This window comes from Ctenocephalides felis, unplaced genomic scaffold (genome assembly GCF_003426905.1).
Source record: "Ctenocephalides felis isolate EL2017-DRISC unplaced genomic scaffold, ASM342690v1 CF-g0.4_SCAFFOLD_01886, whole genome shotgun sequence".
NCBI lineage: Eukaryota > Metazoa > Arthropoda > Insecta > Siphonaptera > Pulicidae > Ctenocephalides > Ctenocephalides felis.
In genome coordinates, this window is record NW_020538040.1 from 92,720,836 (window position 1) to 92,744,522 (window position 23,687).

Here is a 23,687-nt window from a genome sequence, read left to right on the forward strand (position 1 = left end):
ACCGATATAAGCAATTCTTTCATAATGATAATAGAAATTAATATTTGTTAGTTTATATGTGACATTTAATAATGTTGATGAGCGGAAAAAAGATTTTTTACGCCAAAATTCGTAAAGATTAAAGTATACAAACGATAACAACAATTATTGTAATATTTATTCTATTTTTTATTTATTTTAGTCTATTTTAAAATATTGTATAAAAATAAAGTTATACAATATTATATATATATATATATATATATATATATATATATATATACTTTATTTATTATAATCTCGGAGCCATATCTCGCTTTTGATGATTCCTCATCATCCGCTGAATCAGATTCTATAAAATAATAAATCAGATGTAAAATAAAAATTATTTGAAAATCCAACTGAAGATGTTTGATAAAGACGAGATTCTTCGACCATACTTTAATGCGCCCAACAATGTTGGTTGCTTGTTATAGATATTATTCCTAATATAGTTATAGTGGGCTCTTAAAAATTATTGATAAAACACGAGATTGAACTTGCACCAAAATTTAGAATTTTTTCTGCTGAATTGTTCATTGACATTGTAAACTTTATAGTTATTAATGAATAGTTTGTACCGTCCAAGAACCACGTCATTTAGGTCTTTTTGCATTATATATTTGACGAATATCTTAGGTGGTTTCCTGTTAAATTTTCTTTTTTGCTAAACCGAGTGTAGCAAACCCTTGTTGAAGATCGATATTTTTTATGTAAATTTTGTTAATTTATTTGAATTTCTGAGACTGTCAATTATACAATGATAATCACAAATGTTCAATCGTGTGTTGTTGAAGATTTTTGTTGTACTTCACATGAAGAACCTGACACAAACATTATCAATCACGCGCGTAACATCGCTGAGCATATCGATGCAATATTCCTATTAGAGCCTTCGATACTGCAAAATATCAGTATAATATTGGTAATATGAATTGGTAATATGACATAACTAAGAAATATAGTAATTCAAATATTTGGATGCTAAATGGGGTTGAAAATAACCAGAGATATATTAACATCACGAAGTGAACTGGTTAGTTGTTTGCCAGAATTTCAATTTGTTGTCATGCTTTTACTGGTTGTGATTTCAATCCAGCCTTCTTTAACAAAAAAAAGACCTTACAATTCTCTGAAAAAAATCGATCTTCAACAAATGTTTGCTACACTTAACAAAGAACCCACATACAATATCTTTTTAATACTATTCAGCTTAATTTTTTAAGTATGGTCGGAGAATCTCGTCTTTATCAAACATCTTCAGTTGGATTTTCAAATAATTTTTATTTTACATCTGATTTATTATTTTATAGAATCTGATTCAGCGGATGATGAGGAATCATCAAAAGCGAGATATGGCTCCGAGATTATAATAAATAAAGAAAGTATATATATATATATATATATATATAATATTGTATAACTTTATTTTTATACAATATTTTGAAATAGACTAAAATAAATAAAAAAATAGAATAAATATTACAATAATTGTTGTTATCGTTTGTATACTTTAATCTTTACGAATTTTGGCGTAAAAAATCTTTTTTCCGCTCATCAACATTATTAAATGTCACATATAAACTAACAAATATTAATTTCTATTATCATTATGAAAGAATTGCTTATATCGGTATAAAACATGGAGATTTATGCATACTATCACGCCAAATGGTAGCTGAGTTTTTTAACTCTGCTGATGTTGGTCCACCAGGTACACGTCTGCCGTGATAAATATAAGGTTTTGATACTATAAGGAATAAAATATGTAAATGGCAGACATCGTAAAATACATTCAAAAAAAATTTTTTTCTGCATTTTCAAAATCGTCTGCCACCATGTTAACCGCGCGATAATCGTCTGCCATTGGTATTTTACGATAGTAATAATATTATATTTTCAAATTTTCAAAACGGCAACCGTCGTAAAATGGTTCGGATATGGGCGAAAAAAAGGTACCTTTACCAGCTGCGCAGTAGCTGTGTCCGCCACTTTGGGCTTAGTCAGTCCCCATTTCATGTAGGATAGGTATAGAGGAATCGATGCACAAAATCTCAGGTGTCGTAAAATACATACTGTCATCCGCCCACGGGCTCTTGGACTATATTATATATATCACAAAATTTATTAATATTTTTATAAAAAAGTGATTGGTGTTAGGTATTCGGAGAAGATTATCCGAATCAACTCGCCAAAAGACTTGCTCTTATCAAATAATCCCAGAACAATAAAAAAAACTAACAGTTTAGATTTAGCAAATAACATATAATGTTAAGTTATTATTATTGTTCTGTAATTTTATTTTATCCATTTTCAAACCTCAAATGACTACCACTGGGTAGCATTTTAAAATCTTATATTTACAAAATGTCACCAAAATTACTGAATGCCTTACCAGATAGGTTGTAATTATATAGAAATAAAAAAAAGTGCTGTCATATAAGTAAAAACTTAGGTTCTGGATATAGCCTGCAAAAAAATTATAAACTGACAATGAGTTATCTATTTATGTTGTGGCATGTCTCGGAACCGTCAAATATTACAGAACAACATGTGGTAACACCAAAAGATTGGTAACACTGTGGTGCCCCATTGGCAACACTGTTTCCGCCCAGAGGCGCACGGAGCAATGAATAGGCAGTCCAATGCAACCACTGTAGCAAACATTTCCATTTTATTGAAAATTCTGTCTGATTGTTTATAAATATATTTTATATAAATGTGTACGTAAGTCTTTTTATTTATTCTGAAATTATCATTTTCTGCAAATTGGTACAACAAAATATTACTGATGAGGAAATAGTTTGGATATAAAAAAAATCAATGATGAACTAATTTTAAGATTCTGGTCAATATAGACCAAATACTACGCTTAAAAATGTTTCTAATCATCTGTAAAGTTTTAACTACATTAGAAATTTCTTAGTGACGAAAAATTAAGAAAAAATCACACTATTCGCTAAACAGTTGAGAACCATCGAATAATCATATAAAGTTGAATTTAAACTAATGTAAATATGTTTACACCTGTTGAATTTTCAGGTAATGTAATTTATATTTCGGAAAATACGAAAAATGTCAGAATATTGTCACTGACCGAAACGAAGTAACGTGGTACAAAAATCAGTCATTTGGAACAAGAACATAATGCAATTCGAAATCTTTTGTTATTAACAGGTACGGATATAAGCTATTTAAAAGCACATGAATTATTCATAAAAAAATAAAAGACTCTTTCTAGACTCAATATACTCCCACGATAAATTGCTTTGTTAATGATACTTTTTTCTTCTCGTCGATAACCGTGGGCTATTACCCTCTGAAATTGCATTCTCACAAAAGGTAACATTAACTTCCTATAATAGAGATTGGAACGTAATTTTTATTGCGAAAACATAACAATGAATTTCTTCATTCGCTACGATAATAAAGTGTAAAATATAATTTATCTATTGATAGATTATGAAGAATGGCTTTTTTAAAAAATACAACGCTGAATTACAAACTCAATTTTTTTTACTATTTTTAAGTTAATAATATCTTTCATATTTGGTAACATAGCAAATATGTTATTTAATACGATAGTCGCTAAAATCACGAGACTATTCATACTTTAAAATTTTTTATGAAATGTGGGAGCTAGAATTTTTCAGGTGTTCTATAAGCTGTTTTATACAAGTCAATTGATTTAATTGAAATACAGTTATAGATATAGTTCGGTAAGCATTATATAATATTATTTAAAAAAAATGTTCTATGAGCCATATACATATATATGAATTATAATATTTAACTAAAAAAAGAACGACCTATTAATTGTTCACAGCACTGTTTGAATTAAATCAAAGTCTGCTAAAATGCATTCTAGAAGCACACATGTGGCATTTTTGTTCTTGAGGCCGGAAGCCCTTGTGAAAGTCATTCTCACATACTTTTGCGCCGTTGGCATTTCTTAAATCGGCGAATCAGCCGATATCAGATGAAATTGAATCTGACTCAAATTGGCTTTTATTTTTTAAGACAACCTATTGTTTTGTGAAATTTAATTAACTATGCAAAAAAAGTTTCTCACAATGCATTTGTTCTTCCGCCTATTGTTTATAATAAATACTCGCTTATGGTAACGAGTCATTCCAAATAATTTGGAAAAAAATATATCAAAGAAATGTAGAATATATAAGATAAAGAGTGAACGTATATATTATACCTCATATTGATACATTGCTAACATTTACAGGAAGATAATTGAGACCAATGTAGGCGCATTCTTGAAATAATGAGAATTTATATATATATATATATTATGGTAATATTTATATATATTACCATCAAATAAAATATTATTAACCCTTTCGATTCGGATGCCGCCGCTCCGGCGGCATGGTCATTTTACCGTTGCGCTCGGATGCCGCCACTGCGGCGGCATGATACGTTTTACCGTTCCACTCGGATGCCGCCACTCCGGCGGCAAATCGTGTCGTCGCGAACTAAACTTACAACATGTGATTTTTTTCATATTTCTGAAATTAATTCACTATAAATTTTATTTCAAAATCCGATACAAAAAAAAATTCCGAGTTGAGCGATATGTATAGCACTATAATATACCGAGCGCAGCGCACAGTCGAGCAGTCAGGCTCCCGAGTGGAAAGTGTTAATATCAAACACCAGGACTTATAATGGATGCCTTGTATAAGAATGAGTATTATTATTTTTTTATTTATACTAATTGTAAGTTAATAATTAGTAGAAAATACTGGGTATAAATTTGTTAATTTACCTGTAAGCTGGGAAGAAGGTAAACTAAATGGCATTTAAAACACTTGTCTACTGTAATACTGTTCTTAAATATGATGGATTAGTCATAATCAAATCATACAAGATAACGACCTTGGGGTGCGGACGGTTGTGACAGGCATAAAAATAGGTTAAAAAACATTAGGTATTACCACCAAAATAGTTTATAACGACTTTTATTGTCAGAAATATGTAACACAACACAGCATAATCATTTAAATAAAGCTTATGGATATAATATAACAAAACATAGTTTTTTAAACAAATGCAAAAAGAAATCTCTGTCTATTTTTTTCTTGTATTGAATTTTCCTTTCTCTTACTCTTTCGTATTTTGTCTTAAGTTAGATTTTTCTTTATCTATTTAATCTTCACCCGAAAACGACAAGAACCACCAACCACATGTCGTAACGTACCCAACACACACTTGTGAAAGAAATCATCGTTATCAATGAGCTAAAGTATTTAAGCAAAAACTAATTGTTGGTAATTTACTAGTAATGTTCAACTTACAAAAAAGTGATTTATCTGTATATAAGAAACAATAAGTTATTATTAAAAGAAATCGAACAAAAAAACTTTTTTTGGCTCTTTAAAAGCAATGCAGTCTACTGCGCCTTACATGTTAATGTAAGGCGCAGTCTGAATGTAATAGTGGAAACTTGTTCAAGCAAACATACTACCTCTTTCTCGCTTTGAACCCTATGCCAAAATCAGTATAGGATTGTTGGTAATTTACTAGTAATGTTCAACTTAAAGAAAAGTGATTTATCTGTATATAAGATACAATAAGTTATTATTAAAAGAAATCGAACAAAAAAACTTTTTTTGACTCTTTAAAAGCAATGCAGTCTACTGCGCCTTACATGTTAATGTAAGGCGCAGTCTGAATGTAATAGTGGAAACTTGTTCAAACAAACATACTACCTCTTTCTCGCTTTGGACCCTATGTCAAAATCAGTATAGCATAGCTGTTATGGCGACTGTCACTACCTTACCCTGACAGAACTGTACCCTGCCTCCCCTATTATTTTTGAAGACCGGAGTAAAATACTATTGCTTTTTCTTACTCCGTAACCAATTTTTATTTATAATCTGCTATTTATGCTTACTGACATTATATTTACATGCTGCTATTTATATATACAACACTGTTTAAATTGTTTATCATATATATAAATAATTATAAACATACTCTTTGCTTATAAAAATATTTCAAATAATGAACAGCAATTATAAAAGTAAGAGTTTAAAAGCAATAAAAACATTGAAAATCTATACTCGTTACTTTGTATTCACAATAAACCTCCAATATATTCCAAGAACCATTAAACAGGTACTAACATAAAATTACCTGACGCGTGACTGTTATTAAAGTAGAAAATATATTAACCCGTCTTCGAGAGAGACGCTTTTATTAATTAAAGCACGAGATGTTTGATTGCTCAAGCAATAAAAATGCACATAAAATATCGTTTATATATATACAAATATAGCAATAGACTGGCAGTGGTAAAAGAGTTTGTCGTTTTTCTATTACAAATATTGTCTTTATACAGACGTCGGCGAATTAATGGTCCTATAACGAGAATAGGTTCCGAACAATGCGGAAGGAAGATTCCTAACATGGCTGCGACACAAGAACGATTGTAACTGCTAACAATAAGAAACTGAAATGACTATAAAGCGTAGGTTATTAAGACATGGTACAGGCAACGAGCGTTCCGACATTATTACTATAATGTTTCCTTTGGAGTTATGATGCCATTATTTGTTTTCAGACGAAACAAAACAACGTTGTTAATTGAAGAGTTTTTCATGTTGAACGCTGCCTGCGCTCTGATGTCTGTTTCATTTGCAGTTTTTGCTGATATTGGAAAACTCGCAACGAATGAGAAACGCAAGTTCAGGTAGAGTAACATACTATTACATGCCAAAAAAACGTTTTATGGATTTAAATCTCTACAAATTTAATCATCTGATGGTTCTGCACAAATAAACTGCTAACATTTAGCATTTTACAGCCCGTCCTCTGCGGCGGGCATAGCCTTGATGGCAACAGACTCGCATGTAAAGCGTACTCGGATAGAGTTTTCCATACTGATTACAAAGAACATCTATTGTAGAAAATTTATAATTTATAAATACTAAATAAAATGTAAAAAGTCAGTACAGGATAAAAAATGAAGTACAGCATATCCATGTGATGTAGATGTTGAATAGAACACATAAAAATTATGTAGAACATTGAATAGATGCAAACATAAATAATATAAGCACGTGAATGCTATATCAAAGTCAATAAAAAATAAATATTTATATATTAGGATACATGCGCGATTTGCATGTAAGAGATACTCGGATTGAAACCCTGTACCGTACACAAAAATACTATTTACTTGGAAACTGTTGATAAAAATATGTAAAAATTAATATGTTGAACTGAATACGATATAAAATTTAATATGAGCAAAATGCATTACCACTTGCATATGAATAGTTAATCAAATTAATTAATTAAATCAAATTCATTAACACTTGCATATAAAAAATTAATCTGGCCTTCAAAGCAATAGAACCTTCAGAATTGCACGAAGTAAAAATTTACCCTAAATCCTCAGAAGGCGATTTCAAGCTATGGCTCTAATATCAACTGAATTCAATTGATGTCCATTTAATCTGACAAAATAAAGTAATTATTGATTATATGCAGTTATTAAACGAGCTATCAAAATCGTCACTCATTGTGATAAAACTTTGTAACTGTAAGAGTATGTGGGCTTCCTTAGAAAGGTTTCAGATTCAATACCCAGTATTGTTTCAAGCTTTCAAATTATAATATTAGTGAAAATATATTTCCAAGTCACAATAGTCAAGTAATATAGCAAGTGATAATATCTGTATTAGAGAAATGATAAAATATATCGAATAGAGCTAAAAATCGACTTTGTTAAGAAGAATTCAATGACAATAGCTAATAGATTTTTTTTTTTTTTTTTTTTTTTTTTTTAACTCAGTTTTATTTAGCAATCAGAAATACATAAAGATTCCTATGAGCTAAAAAGACAATGTTAATGAGTGATGCCTAAGAAGAACTCCAATGAGAACTTCTCAGTTTTACAATTAATATGATATATTAGACTTAATCTAAGACTAAGTCTAAGGGCCATTGTCGTTTCAACCTCCTAATGCCAAAAGGTTGAGTAATGTCAACTATAGAAGGGTTAATAGATTTATGAGAAAGAAAAAAGATTACTTCAGCTGTCAAATTTACCATAAATTTAAATACGAGTAATTTGTAAGCATTGTCTAAAGCTACGAGTTGACGAAATGTACTGTAATTCCAGTATTTTTGTATCAGAGAAATGCAATATAATTAATATAAAGAAAAAATATAAACAGCTAAATCATATCGTAGCTAAATTGTTACAACAAGAACACAACATTTTTAACTCATTACTGGTAAACTTTGAGTAACTGAAGAAAATATATGATGAATGATTGAAATCTAATGTTAAAATCAATTATAGCTTAAAATAAGTCTATTATAATTGAAACATGCGATGACTGTTTTAAACAATAATGATGATTGATTGGCAAAAAACGCCAATTACTGTTAGAAATTACCAGCTATTGGTTACAATTATACAAAAAACAACTTTCATACAACGCATTGCGTTTTTTAAATCTTTGTAATACATACGTAAAATATTAATGGACATAAGAGAAATTATTTTATGCAGAAATTATTATATGCAGACATTAGTAAGTTAACATCTGTAAGTTTTCATAAGAAAATCTAACATTTTTTAAATTTTTAATATAATAATAAATTATTTTTATGCACATAATAAAAAATGTATGAGAAATTTAAAAATGTAACTTTAATATATTATATTTTGTATATTTTTTTTGGAGTTCGTATTTTACTAATGCATACACAAAAAATCAAAGTTTTATAGAATTTACTTTTCGTTCTATTTATTATATCAAGAATCCGTGGAACAAATTCAGTTATTGTAACCAAAAGAATAAGAGAATGTTGTAATGTCGTAATGTATTAGAATAACAATCATTTTAAGTTGAATGTTAGAAATTTCTGTTGCCTTGACGCATTACATTACAATCATAAATACATCGATATATAGAGTTTTTGTGTAAAATTTCATATGATGACTCACAAACAATCAAAAATAATGAATGCATCGACGTACAATTCCATGACTAGTGTTATTTACAAATACTCAGCTAATTGCTCAATTCTAGCAAACAGAAGACCACCGCGTAGTAGCATCAAGGGACCCTACGGGTCAAGGAAAAAGAAATACAAAACAGTGGACTGAAACCTTTTATTGACAATGATAAATAAGTAACGTATTTAAAAATTATCAGAATTAGAAGTAAGCCAGAAGTGGCCTTGTGGATTTGTAACCACTAGTTCCGGGTTTGGTCCCACCTTCGTCCCGTTTGATATTAAAGGCATAATAATAAAAAGTGATATTGAGAGCTGAAATAATTTTAAAAGCTGAAAAAACTAATATAAATTTTGTCGTGAACCTTGTGTCTCAGCGAGTTTAATATTGTTATCTATGCCTAGATGGCGATGCTGATAGTATGAATTGAAATTAGTAGTATGAATGTTGGTATGAATGACAGTATGGTACTATATAAGATAACTATGGATATTTGAAAATAACAAAAGAGTAATATAGGTATAAAGGGAAGAAAGTATTAAGATAGAAATAAATAATGGAACAGGGAGTGTAATTAGAGATAATAAATGAGTGAATAAAGAGAATAAATAATAAAAGATGAAGTGCATTAATATAGACAGTTCGTATTAATAGAGTGGAGCAGGGTTGAAAAAGTTTTTACGTTTTTTCAATGGTTGCAGAACCCTGTCCGACACCCGAACAGTTGCGTCGCCAATGAAGATGCAATAATATTAATGAGACTACGATTATATCGAAGCAAGAAGTACCATGAACATGACTTATCTACGGCCTTCTCCTGCCGTTCGTTCTCATGTGAGACTCCCCACATATGCACATTTGGAATATCCGCTCCACGGATAATCCTGGCTCATAAATAGATAATAATAGTGTTAGTTATAATAATAGTGTTATTTTTAGAAAAAGTTTTGATAATTTTCGAAACTCGGCAAAAATAGGTTTTTCTGGAATTTCAGAAAAAATTTACTTCTTTGAAAAAAATAGATTTTTTTATATTTTGAAAATTTTGAACTTTTTTCAAATTTATCGAAGCGCGTAAGCGCCGCGTTGCAATCTAACAAATAAATATTACAACGGAACAGGTAAATCAAATTTGTACAATTTTATATTCTTAAATTAAAATAAATTTGATGCTCATTTTTGAGTAGTATGTCAAATGTTCACAAACCTTTGAATCGTAAAGATATGTGAAAATTTTCATTTCCGATTTTTTTTTTTGTTAAAAAAGGTTTGTGCAGAAAAAATATAATAATTTTTTTTTTATATTTTAACAGCAATCAGAACCTTACGTTCTATGAGCTGTTGGGCTGAAACTTCTCCTTTCTTCGTATTTTTTAGATGGTAACCCAATGGTTAATCCATCCATATTTGATGATTGTTTTGTTATTAGATTTAATCTAATAGGGCTGACTTTTTATTGATGCAGCAATGCCGGGCAAGGGCTATTTTCACTTGGAATTATATTGCTATCTATATTTCCAAGTGAAAATCGTTATCACTGCTGCCTGACAACAGTATTACTTGTTTTTAAGTAATAAGTGAGTATCGAACCCGGGACCTCTGATTCAGGTCCCGTCGCTCTTAACCGCTTACCTCCGGACGAGCCCATAATATAATGAATTTGAGTTTGAACTTTTTTGTAAGATGGGACAATCACATTTCTATTTTACAAAATTATAGAAAAAAACACAATAATAACAATAATAATAGCTAAAACTAATAATTTGAATTTGTATATAATTAAACAATGATAATAAAGTTTCTCCAAAAGATTTCATTGCTTACAGGCTCTTTAAAAATTCTCAAAATTCCTATTAATAAACACTTTCTTATATATAAAAACATACAGAAGCCAATGCAAACGAGCTGTAAAAAGCTCTAGTGTGAAAGTGCAAAATTATCATCTATAACAAAATGTCGAAACTATTTGAAGCAAATGAGAAAAAGTTTCTCGGTTAAAAGTGAAGTAATTTCTACCTTGTACAATCAGAGCATTGACCACAACTTGCGCTACCGAGATCTTCAAAATCCTCCCACATTGTTTGGAATTATACTTTTACTTACGTTAGACTTCACACTCAGTACTTACGTTAGACTTTACCCTGAAAAAATAAAATAAGCCGCTTCATTAATACAATCGATAGACATCATTTATATGTAAAAAATTATTAATTTTACATCATAACATTATGAACTTTATGAATATTATGAAACTAAATCTTTTAGAGTAGCATTAAATAGTATATTAATACTATTAATAGTTACTTATCAGTTTAAAAAGCAAAAAAGCTTTTTAATTAATTTAATTTTAAAGCTGTCATGTATAATCTTGATCTGGTATTTATCAAAAATGTTCAGCAGAGTTGGAATAACTATTTATTTATCTCTTGTAAAATTGCTTTATTTTAACTTAATTTAATTTAATTTAACTTAATTTACTTCTTCACATACTATCTTTTATGGTACACCTTCGCCGGGTCCTTTTTACCCACGCATGTGTAAGCTTTTATAAAGGTTATTTAAAGAAACTGTTGAAACTAACTTAAAATTAACGATACATCTTATACAATCAACTAACATATAGATACGTAAAAATTATATTGAGGTCTCGTAAACTAAACCACAGTGCTCACAACCAAATGAAATCACAACGAAAGAAAATACTTTTGTACACATTTAATGCAGAAAATACTTTTGTACACCTTGATCAAACCAGCGAAGACTGGTTTCATCAAGGTTATACATAGTTTTTCCTCTACTTTCAAATAGTGTGAAACTTTACCAACGTCACTTGTTTTGACATATTGGTGGTGGACGTTTTTACTCGCGCAACTTCGAGCACCGCTGTACCCTATATGAAATGGCTTCAAAAACCACTGTTATTCGTAACCTGTTAATGCTTAAAAAATAGCTATTAACAGTTACAAACACTTCTCAAAACAAAATTTATTGAAAGAAAACAGAAAGCTAAAAACTTAATTGGGCGCGGTCACTTACTGGATTATTTCGCAACTTGCCGTTGGGAATTGAAAATGTCAATTCACTTGTTTTTAAGTAATAATTAAATAAACTTTATTTCTATTCCTATCATGATGTATAATGTACACGATAAATTATTTTGATCGCGTGTTCCGATTACCATTGTATTATTAACACGGACAAGCAATATCTGATCGAATGTCGCACTCGCGTGAATTCAGCTTTACACTTGGCGCATTGTGGTCATGCTGCATCGCAAAACACAAACAAGCGCATGCTGGAACTTTTAACGCCTGTTAGTGCCACGATACTGATAATATAAGTGGCCAACCGGAGGCTAACAACGACACTGTACAACGAATGAAATCACTATAAATTTTCCCACGAAAAAAAACAGAATTCGTTGTTGGAAACTTGGAAGTGATCCAATGGAAACGTGAAGACGCAGCTAATGTGATGTAATACTATCTTATAATACCCCAAAACTAATGAAAATAGTTTAGGTATCGATTCGAGTCAAAACGTAATCAATTGAAATGTAGGTTATTATAACCCATTTTGATAGAACAATGGCATGGTGGAAATTTCAAGTATACAATTTTCTGGAAATGAAAGTTATTATATTAAAAAGCGGGTGTCTAATTATTTAGGATCTAACTCTTGATTGTTGATCGAATGAGAACGTGAAGATGCAGCTAATGTGATGCAATATGTGATACTAATGAAATTGTTTAGAGATCTATTCGAATAAAAATGTGATCACTTAAAATATTTCATTTTATCTAGTTCTGATGAAACAATTGCACAGTGGAAATATCAAATAGTAGCATAAATTATCAAATAGTAAAGATAAATTTTCTGGTATCAAAACTTGTTACTCGGTCTATACCCACAAAAAATCAGTAGGCGTATGATAATTTAGGATCCAACATTTGACTGTTGGTCCAATGAAAATGTAAAGATGCAATAAATAAATAGTAGCATAACATATAATTATTTTTACAAAATTTTAGTCGATCAAAAGAATATGCATACAAAATTATCACGTTGACAACTCTCGTTAGAAAATTGAAGACATTTTTGCATGGAACCAAATAGCTTTATTCTGTAATTCATTGTCGATTTGAATCAATGACTTTTTATCTTTCAAGCAGCATAATTACCCCACTTTTATAAAACTGCTGGTTTTGATTAGCAGAAAAACTGAATCAGGTACAATTTGACATCATAATAATCTATAAATTGTCTACCATTCAAGGAGTTTTGTAAACTTCGTAACCAAAAGTTATCAAAAGGTGGAAGGTCAAACATAGATGGTGGATGTGACAAAACATCCCAAATAAGCTCCAAAAATTTATGTCGGATGGCCAAAGATATTTATTATATGTTATATATGCAAAAATTGAATAAATCAACGCTTCGATATGTCAATTCCGGCCAATTTTCTTCAAATCCGTTGTTTAATTTCTATAGTTACTCAATGTAGACTTTGAGGAACCAGTTGGGCGGTTAAAGTAAAAATAGACTATCTTTGTATCAACGACCAGAGCGTTTTTCCTCTTTTAGTGAAAATTCACCAGAACGAATTGTGGCAAATTAATTGACACTACCTCTTTTTTTAAAAAGCTTCGTCACCATAACAGTCCATAACCGTATGTGGTCTTGAGATGCCATTTTACCTTTGCAGAAATTAAAAATCAAAATTTGATTAAAATTCTTGATTTGATATTCCATCTTTCAACGAACGCTACATCAAACTATGCAATTGATAAGAAAAAGTTTTTTTGCTTATTAACAGCTGAATTGCCAACTATCCCATACAAAAGGTATTTTACATTTGGGCTACGTCAGCAAACCTAAAAATTCAATTGAAACCATCAATATAATCTTACAAATGTTTTATGAAGCATGAGAAAGGACTTTCGATATTTAAATTGAAATAATATTGAACTAATACACTACACCCCCGTTTTACGCGGTACTCGTTTTAAATGTTTTCGAAAAAAAAATTTTTTAACAAAATTTATTAATTTTGCTTTTACACGAAATTGTAAACACCAAACTATAATTTGCTTATATCTACAATAATATTTTAACTGTTTTACTGTCAAAATGTTACGAATTTTTAGTAGTCTATGTCTCTATGATGGAAATCTATAGATTAAGATGGAAACTCCCATTTTATGGTCAAAACTAAATTTTATGTGTGCACAAGCTAGTTTTTTTGGAATATTAAAATAAAGAGCATCATTGTTTTTAAAGTTTGTTTTTAATTAGTGGTCATATATGATTGATAGCGTAAGTTTATTCAAAGCGAACAAATAACAAAAACATTTTTCATAAAATCTTTTATTTATAAAAAATATAGTTTGACAGTGGCAAAAGATGAAAATAATTAAACAAGAGAGTAAAAGAAAGGTTATATCTAAACCAATCTGAACAAACCAGTTTTAATTTTTATCTATAAAGAAAATTGAAATACTTAATATAGTTTTTTTTTATATTTGTTTTATTAATGAAATAAATTAATATTAAATATATTAATATTTATTTCTCGTTCAATGTATTAGCTATTCATTCTATTAAAAACTTACAAAAAGGGTTTTTAGTTTTGCACGGTTTTTCCATATAAAAGTGAATTTTTCGAGTTACACGTTTTTTCTGGAACGTATCTTCCGTGTAAAGCTGGGGATAGGTGAATTATTGATCATGGTTTGCTAATGGATTAAACTAATCATTTTAGAGGAAAATGTATATATGATTAAAAACAATTATATCGCACATAATTATAAAAATATTCATAAGTATTGTAATATTTGAAAATTAAATTGAATACAAATATCTAATTGAACAAAATATAGAAAAACTTATCCGTAACTCAATTATATGGCAAATTGATTTCAAATTAATAAAATTTTACAAAAGAGCCACACGCTCTACGGTAAAAAGCTTCCACACATCAAACAAAAAATTCAAAGAACAATAGGTTGCTTCGAAAATGACGTTTTTATGATCGCTCAAAAAAGCGTACGTTTTAGTACGATTTCGGTAAAAACGTAGGGAGACGACAGAAATCGACGACATGACTTTAAGCGATAGTAATAATAATAGCAATAACTTCGCCATCGAGAGGTTAGAGACATTGCGACTTATGAGCGAACAAGAAACGTTTGACACCGATCATAAAAACACCCAGTATATTTGTATCGCGTTGGCGGAACGAAAAAGTTATGAAAAATGAATATATATGCTACATTCATTTTTGATGCGTGCGTGCGTTTGGCTCGATTATGACATTCGGCGGCCATCGTTCATCGGGCAACGCAAACATGCGACGATGCAACCGGCACGATATGTACAAACACCCATAAGTCAATTTCAGAGGATGGAAACCTCGGACGAGGTAAATGTGAGCTCGTATGTTATTTTGAAATGGAATATTCGAAAGTTGAAATTATTCTGACATGTTAATGATTAGTACACTAAATATTAGTCAGTCTAAAAACAATGAGCGATAAAAATAAATTTGATTTGATTCTCATGACCTGGAATTTGCAGAAGAAATTGATAAAATGCTACATTTGGAGCATCGTCCTGTAAGAATAAGAGAAATGGATTTTATGTAACGCGCATAAAAAATTCCTGAATATTTTGGTAATGTGTCCGACAAAGTAACAAATAAGAAAGTACTACGAAGGCTAGGAGAAGAGTGAATTACTGGATACCGTTGTGAAACCGAAAAAGAGACTGGGTCGAGTCAACATTATCAAAAAATTAAAAGGCAGCAAAGAAAGAGTGAAACAGTCAAATGAACTAAAACACAGTAGAAAGAAGTAGAGACATTCTCATATCAATATCTAATCCGTGCTACAACATCTACAGTTTTTTTGTTTGTTATACAATTTGTTTGCAATTATTAATTGTTCTACTAAGATATTCAGTAATTATTTTACTCTTGCTTCTAATATCCTACAAAATCATCTCAATGAAATAGTAACCTGGAGAAAAAATGGCGCATCATTATTGATACGAAATCAACTCATATTACCTTCACGCTTAGTAAGTCAACTTGTCAAGCTGTGTATATTAATGAAAGACAAATACCAATCAAAGACACCGTCAAATACTTGTGTATTCACACGAATCGCAAAATAACCTGGAAGCTGCACATGGTTGCCAAAATGAAATAAACTTACACTTTCAAATTGAACTTGGCTTATTAGTCGAAAATCAAAATTATCATTAGGTAATAAGCTTCCAATTTATAAGACCAAAATTAAACCTATTTGGACTTATGGAATCCAACTGTGAGGATGTTGTAGTAAATCAAATGTGGGATTTGTTCAACGATTTCAATCTAAAACACTACGGACGATTACTGATGCCCCATGGTTTTGTTTGCAACAAAATCATACATGATGAACCTCAACATCCCTTTTGTAGCGGATGTCATCAAAAATACTAGTACTAGACATCATGTTAAAATTTACAATCGTCCTAATGCAACAATGGCTCATCTGCTTGATAATCCGCCTATAAGAAAACTACACAAGAAACTGCCTATAGACTTAATGTGAAAAATAGTTTTCCATAGTCAATTGCTTATTGGAGCAATTACTACAAAAAAGTGATTATTTTGACGTTATTATATGGCTTTTAAATGGATGTTATCCTAGTCCGATCCAGTTGTGACTAGTTAACGCTACTCAAAGTATTTGTAGACATTTTATGATTTTATGTGCTGCTATACCCTCGAAGTGCGATATCATATTTGAGATCAATAAATTCAAGGGGAAATTTATCATCAAACCTGCCTTGGTTTCGGTAGTTGCTGGGATCGAACCCGAACTGATTACACTGCCGCTGAGCCAACATCTACACATGTTTCCTATTTCATCCATAGTTCGATTACTTTTAACACAATTCTTCTTTTCTAAATTTAATTGTAAATTAATAGGTGACAGTATTTTGGATATTTAATAATTTTCAACCGCCAAGATATTGAAAAACAAACAATAAGAATGCAGCTCTTATGATTTTAGTAAAAAATTATTCGTTTTAAACTGCCCTTCAAGAAGATAATATCTTAAATGGCAAATTTAGTGCTGAAAGTCGTCTAAAAATAACTTGGTGAATAGTATCAAAAACCTTCTGTTCATTGTAGCGAACACAAGTAAGAAAATGATAATATGAAATATTTAAAACAAATATCAAGTATATTATTCATTCGGTATTGAGCTCTCGAAGCGTACAGATCGTGGAATAATCGAAAACAAATTTAATTCGTCTAAAATTACATAATGGAATCAGGGCCATACGGCGAAGCCGATGCCCAGTCGGACGACATAGACAGTGTGTATAAAATCGGTATAAGTGTAGCAGGTGATACGAGTAGATTATTAACATCGGAAACGTTAAAAAATGCTATTAGCAAAATTAATAAAATGGAAAGTGATTTAACTAAAGTGAATAAAAAAGAAATAAATAGTAAAAGTAAGGCAATTAAAAAAATAAATCATGAAATGTTAAAAAATGCAATAAAACAACAATCAAACAATAAAACAGTTAATGATAGTGAAGGTAATAAAAAAAAATAATACACAAAATTGGGCAGAAGAAATGGAAGAAGGCGAAAATAATAATGATCAAAATGTAAGTAAAAATGAAAATAATGATAAAAATCAGGATATGAACTCAAGTATAAAAGGCGATAATTACAAATCAATGAAGTATTCCGAGAATGATATGGGTCCATTTACCATATATGTTGAATCAGTAGATAAAAATACAGTACATCAAATGACAGTAGGCAGAATATTATTTAGCAGTTTACCTCAATATAAAAACGATATTATAGAAATAAAATCCATAGGCATTAACAGAATTAAAATTACGTTTAATACATATGACGCTGCAAATAAAATAATTAATGAGAAATTATTTATGGAAAAGAAATTAAAAGCATATATACCTATTTCTATGTTGATTAGGAAGGGCGTTATATATGACGTCGACACCGATATGACTGAATCAGATATTATGGAAAATATAAAATCAGAAATTCCTGTTTTAGATATTAGAAGAATAAAAAAAAAACAAGACAATGCATTAGTACCAACAAGGGTATGCGTAATAACGTTCAGAGGTCAACGTTTACCTGACCGTGTTTCGATATACGCTGTCAAATGCAGGGTCGAAATTTACAACAAAGTGACACAATGTTTTAAATGCCAAGGAATGGGCCACGTGACTAGCCAGTGTAAAGGTAAAGCGAGGTGCAGCTATTGTGCACAAGAACACAGTTTCAAGGATTGTGTAAATAAAGATAAGAATCCGATTTGTGCGTTATGCAATGGGGAGCATCAAGCTATAGATAAAAAGTGTGAAAAATATTTGTTTCATATGAAAATTAAAAATATAATGAACGAAAATAACATAAGTTTCAGAGAAGCCAGGGCATTTATAAACAATAGAACATATGCCAACGTCATAAATCCGGACATAGAAATCAGAAACAAAGTGAAATTTCCTGAATTGCCCAATACGCAGCAGGAAAAACATGCAGAAATAAATCAACAGCTTGTAACCACGAAGCCTTCAACAACAATATCTAAACAGACATATAGGAATAGCAATTCCATAAACGTAACAAATTATGGTGACAACAACAAAACAATCGAAAATATGTCCAGTACACAGGAGCGAAACAGGTACAAATTTAAATACAATATTAACACAAAACCAAAATCTTCCTCACATATCAATAGTGAGAAAGGTGAAATTCCATTCGATAAATTAATCGAAGAATTAATTATTAACATATCAAAGAAAAAAGATTACACATTAAAAATTCTGAAAGAGTTAATTAAAGATATGGATAGATGACAAAAATAATATATGACAAATAAATGACTGGAAAAATAAAAATACTACAAATTAATTGCAGATCTGTTACAGCTAATAAGGCCAGTATTGAACATTTCCTTTATGAAAATGAAATTTCAATCGCGGCTTTCACTGAAACATGGTTTAAACCGGAATATCAATACTCTTTCAGAGGATATCGAATGTTTCGCAAAGACAGGGAAGATGGATATGGAGGAGCAGCAATCATTGTTAGAAATGACATAAATTGTGAGGAATTTCCTTCAGTCAACAATAATGAGAATATACAAATATGCGCCGCCATAATTAAAACAGATACTCCATTTTGCATTCTCTCAGTATATTGCTCTACTAGAACAGAATTAGATTTTTCAGATATCAAGGACACTATCTCAACAATCAACATGAGCTTTTTAATTACTGGCGATTTTAATTGTCATCATATGGCATGGGGAAGCAAATACAATAGCAGGGAAGGTAATATGTTATATGAAATCATAGAGGACAACGCAATACTAATTCTTAATGACGGACGTCCAACTACAGTAGCAAATAAATACAGGAGTGCTACGAACATAGATCTAACACTGTGCTCAGGAAATTTTATAGATACTATTAAATGGGATGTATGCCAAGAGGTATTGGGATCGGATCATTTGCCTATAACAATAACTTTGGAGATAAAGGTGCCTTTGGTCATAAGAACGCGCCCTACAAAAAAGTGGAATATAAAATTTGCTAACTGGCAGGGATACTCCCGAGATATTATGCAATATATCCAAACAGGACAAATCTCAGACGATATAACAGCGAGATATAAACGTATCATACAGATTACCGAAAAATCTGCAGAGAAAAATATAAAACAATATAAAGAAATTAAGAGACCGATTTTTAAGCCAGCGATATGGTGGGATCAAGATTGCGAAAAAGCCATTTCAGATCGAAGAACAACATATAAAAAGATGCGTCAGCATTGTAATTACGAAAACTTCATACAATACCAAAAAATCAATGCACGCACTAAAAAGTTTTTGAAAAACAAGAAAAAAGAAAGTTGGCTGAATTTCATTAATTCCATCAATCAGGACATGAGTCCCGCAGTAATTTGGAACAAAATTAGACTTTTTAAAAATAAAAATAACATTATAAACACAACACAAAAAATTAAAAAAGAATTTGGGCAATTACTATTACAAAATTATGCACCAGACTTTGTTTCGGACAATCGTAAAGAAAATATAGGAGTATATTGTGAAGAAAGCGCACTGACAAGGAATTTCAAATTAGAGGAATTAGAGGATGCATTAAAAAAGAGGAAAAATACGGCTCCTGGATATGACAATATACCGTATACGATGATAAAAAATTGGCCTACGGAAATGAAAATTGAATTACTAACTGTATTCAACCAAATCATAGCAAATAATTGGATTCCCGAAGAGTGGAGGAAAATTATAATAGTTCCATGTATGAAGCCACACAGAAGACCCTTGGAAATAGACTCATATCGACCCATTTCCTTAATATCATGCATCGCTAAAACTTTTGAAAGAATTGTAAAAGAGAGAATAGATAGATATATTGAAAATAAAGAAGTTTTAAATAATTCTATGTTTGGTTTCCGGAGAGGGAAAAGTACGTTGGACTTACTGAGCAAATTAACAAATGATATACATATATCCAATTCGTATAATCAATATATGTTGGTAATCTCGATGGACATAGAAAAGGCGTATGACAATGTAGATCACAATATACTGGAGAAAAAATTAAAACATTTAAATTTACCACACAAATTAATTAATGTGATAATTAATTTACTATCTTTTAGACAATTATATATTCGAACCGACTCAGGTCTAATTGGCCCTAGAGTTATGAACAAAGGTCTCACTCAGGGTTCAATATTGAGCCCCATCTTGTTTAATATATACATGGCAGATTTTAAAGTAGTAACAGAACCGAATGTTAAAAAATTGCAATATGCAGACGACATTTATCTGTATGTATCTTGTCCAACTATGGATAGATGTATTTCATCGATGAGCAATGCTATCGAGGAGAGCAGAAGATGGTTATTGGACAATAACCTGAATTTATCACAGGATAAGTTTTCTGCAGCTATCTTTACCAGACACAGAAAAGAACATACTAGGAGACAAATAAGGATAGGATGTCAGGAGATACAAATAAAAGAAAATATTAAAGTTCTGGGCATCAATTTGGATAAGAAAATGAATTTTAAAAAGCATGTAGATGATATATTAAGCAAATGTGAAAAAGGATTAAATGTTCTCAGAAAAATAACAAGCATGAAATGGGGGGCTCACCCAGAAACTTGTCTCAATATATATAGAAGCTTAATAAGATCACAAATAGATTATGGTTACTTTATATATGGAGCACTCTCAACGAATATCCAAAAAAAGTTGGACAGGATTCAATACTCGGCGATAAGAACATGTTTGGGGGCATTTCGATCAACTCCAACGAATGCATTAATAGCTGAAGCAGGTGAACCTCCACTAAGCATTAGAAAGCAGATCCTATCAAATAGATTCTTAATAAAAAAATATAATGGAGCATGTGATGATATACCGAAACAATTAGAAGTATTAGCGAGGCTACATTTTACCAATATATATTGGAGAAATAGACCAATCCCACCCTTGATAAATAGCTTTTATGAGCTGAAACCATACGAAGAGGATGTAATAATGAATAAAAAGTTGCCAATTTATCATCTTACGAATGAATACACATCAACAAAATATTGCATAGTAATGGATATGGATTTAACTCACTTGACACATTTGAATGATACCGCAAAAAATAAAGAATTTCAAAATAATGTGGCTAGAAGATGGCCAGGATATGTACACATTTACACAGACGGATCTAAAGCAGGGTACAGTTGTGGTTGCGCTATATTTGTGCCATATCACAATTTTAGTAAGAGAATTAAGCTACCAAATTATGCGTCTAATTACACAGCAGAAATGGTGGCTATATACTGTGCTGTAAATTATGCGTGGGAGAAAAACATCACGAAAACAATTATATTTAGTGACAGCAAAGCATGTATATCAGCGATAGCGAACCCAAATAGAAGATCAAATAACATGATAATAGAAATTATAAATAAAATGAATGCAATAAATAATGGCATAAATTCTTTAATATTGACGTGGATCAGGGGACATTCAGGTATCACAGGAAATGAGATTGCTGATACTCTTGCAAAAGAAGCTGGTCAAATTGGAGTACAATGTGAAAAAATACCTGCGTTGGAGCTGAAAAATTTAATCAAAGAGCGGAGCATAGATGTGTGGCAAAAAGACTTCTCAACGTCAACAAAAAGCAAGGGTATAATTTATGCCCTGTCAAAAGAAAAGGTATCTCAAACAACCTGGTTCAAAAATGATACAAGCAGTAGGAAATTCGTATCAACAATTACAAGATTAAGGCTGGGGCATACAATGTGCAAGATTCATCTCTGGAGGTTGGGAATAATCCAAGATTATATATGCCAATGTGGTGACGAACCGGAGACAATAGATCATATGTTCTGGGAATGCAGAATGTATGAGAATCCAAGAAGAAATATGTATCAGAAACTGCAAAAAAAAAAATTATATTTCCAGTAAACACACAAGTATTAATATCTAGTAATAATGTAGATTTATATAAAATTGTATATAGTTTTATAGATAATAGTAAAATTACTGTATAAATACTCAATAATGTAAAATTATAACTGGCGTAATGATCGCAAGATCCACAGCCATGTAAAATAAATAAAAAAAAAAAAAAAAATATATTATTTAATTTATAGTACAAACGGAGTATATAATTTATAACTCTTAACTCTCTCTATATACAAATAAATAAATATTTATAAATTTGATTTACAAAATATGCAATCTTACAAAATGTATGAAACTAATACCTACTGTATTACAGTTTATAATTTTTCAAAAGGATCCATCTAAAATACGACGGAGGTTGTAGAAATGCAAATCATGTTATTCGACTTCTGATCTTGTCAGAGACAAATATATAGAAATATAAATAGATTATGTAAAACGCTCATATAAACGACATCGTATAAGCAGTTTGCATATTTTATGGCCATATAATCCAACAAATATGGGTTACGGTAATCAATAGGACACACGCCGAATGGTAACGCATAAACATAAAAGGAAACAAACAGTAAAAAGAGTTATTTACCCGTATGACTTGACAACATGCAATGTAATACTATTTTATAGTCTTAGATTGTGCTCAAATAGTAAAATGATTTTTATTATAATAATAAATTATTAAACAATATAGATCTTGAAAAAATAATTGTCAAATATACTGGTGTAATATAATAATACCAGCAATAAGTACGATAAAAATAATAGTATTATAACATCCTCTTAATTACTAAAATTTATCAAGACTGTGGTCAGTACTTGTAAACTGTACAATAAATTTCGTTAAAAACGTTGATTGCGGCCAAGGCTAGCGTAAGAATTTAGCCAATTTAATCAATCTAGTCAAATTAATCAAAAACACTGGTCAATTCGAATAATTAAATTACACAATTTTAAAATATATTCAGATCAGCAACAACTACATGTTTAATCAATTTTATTAAATTTTGGTACTACATTATCTGATAAAGAGAACCTCAGGTTTACTCTTCTGGGATTTTGTAGTCCAGTCATTTTTAAGCTTAAATTAGGTAAGAATCTCGGAATTCGAGATACCCAGCTGTAAGTCT

At 30.4% G+C, this 23,687-nt stretch overlaps 1 protein-coding gene across 1 annotated transcript in view; it reads right to left on the bottom strand.

Annotated features, from left to right (window-relative positions):
- The window catches only part of LOC113378298 (transcription factor IIIB 90 kDa subunit), a 177,233-nt gene that overhangs the window by 129,027 nt on the left and 24,519 nt on the right, over positions 1-23,687 (bottom strand). Inside the window, exon 2 of the mRNA XM_026618832.1 lies at positions 11,024-11,148. Coding sequence (XP_026474617.1) covers positions 11,024-11,085 — 62 coding nt within the window. The 5' untranslated portion in view covers positions 11,086-11,148. The remainder of the gene's footprint in view (positions 1-11,023; positions 11,149-23,687) is intronic.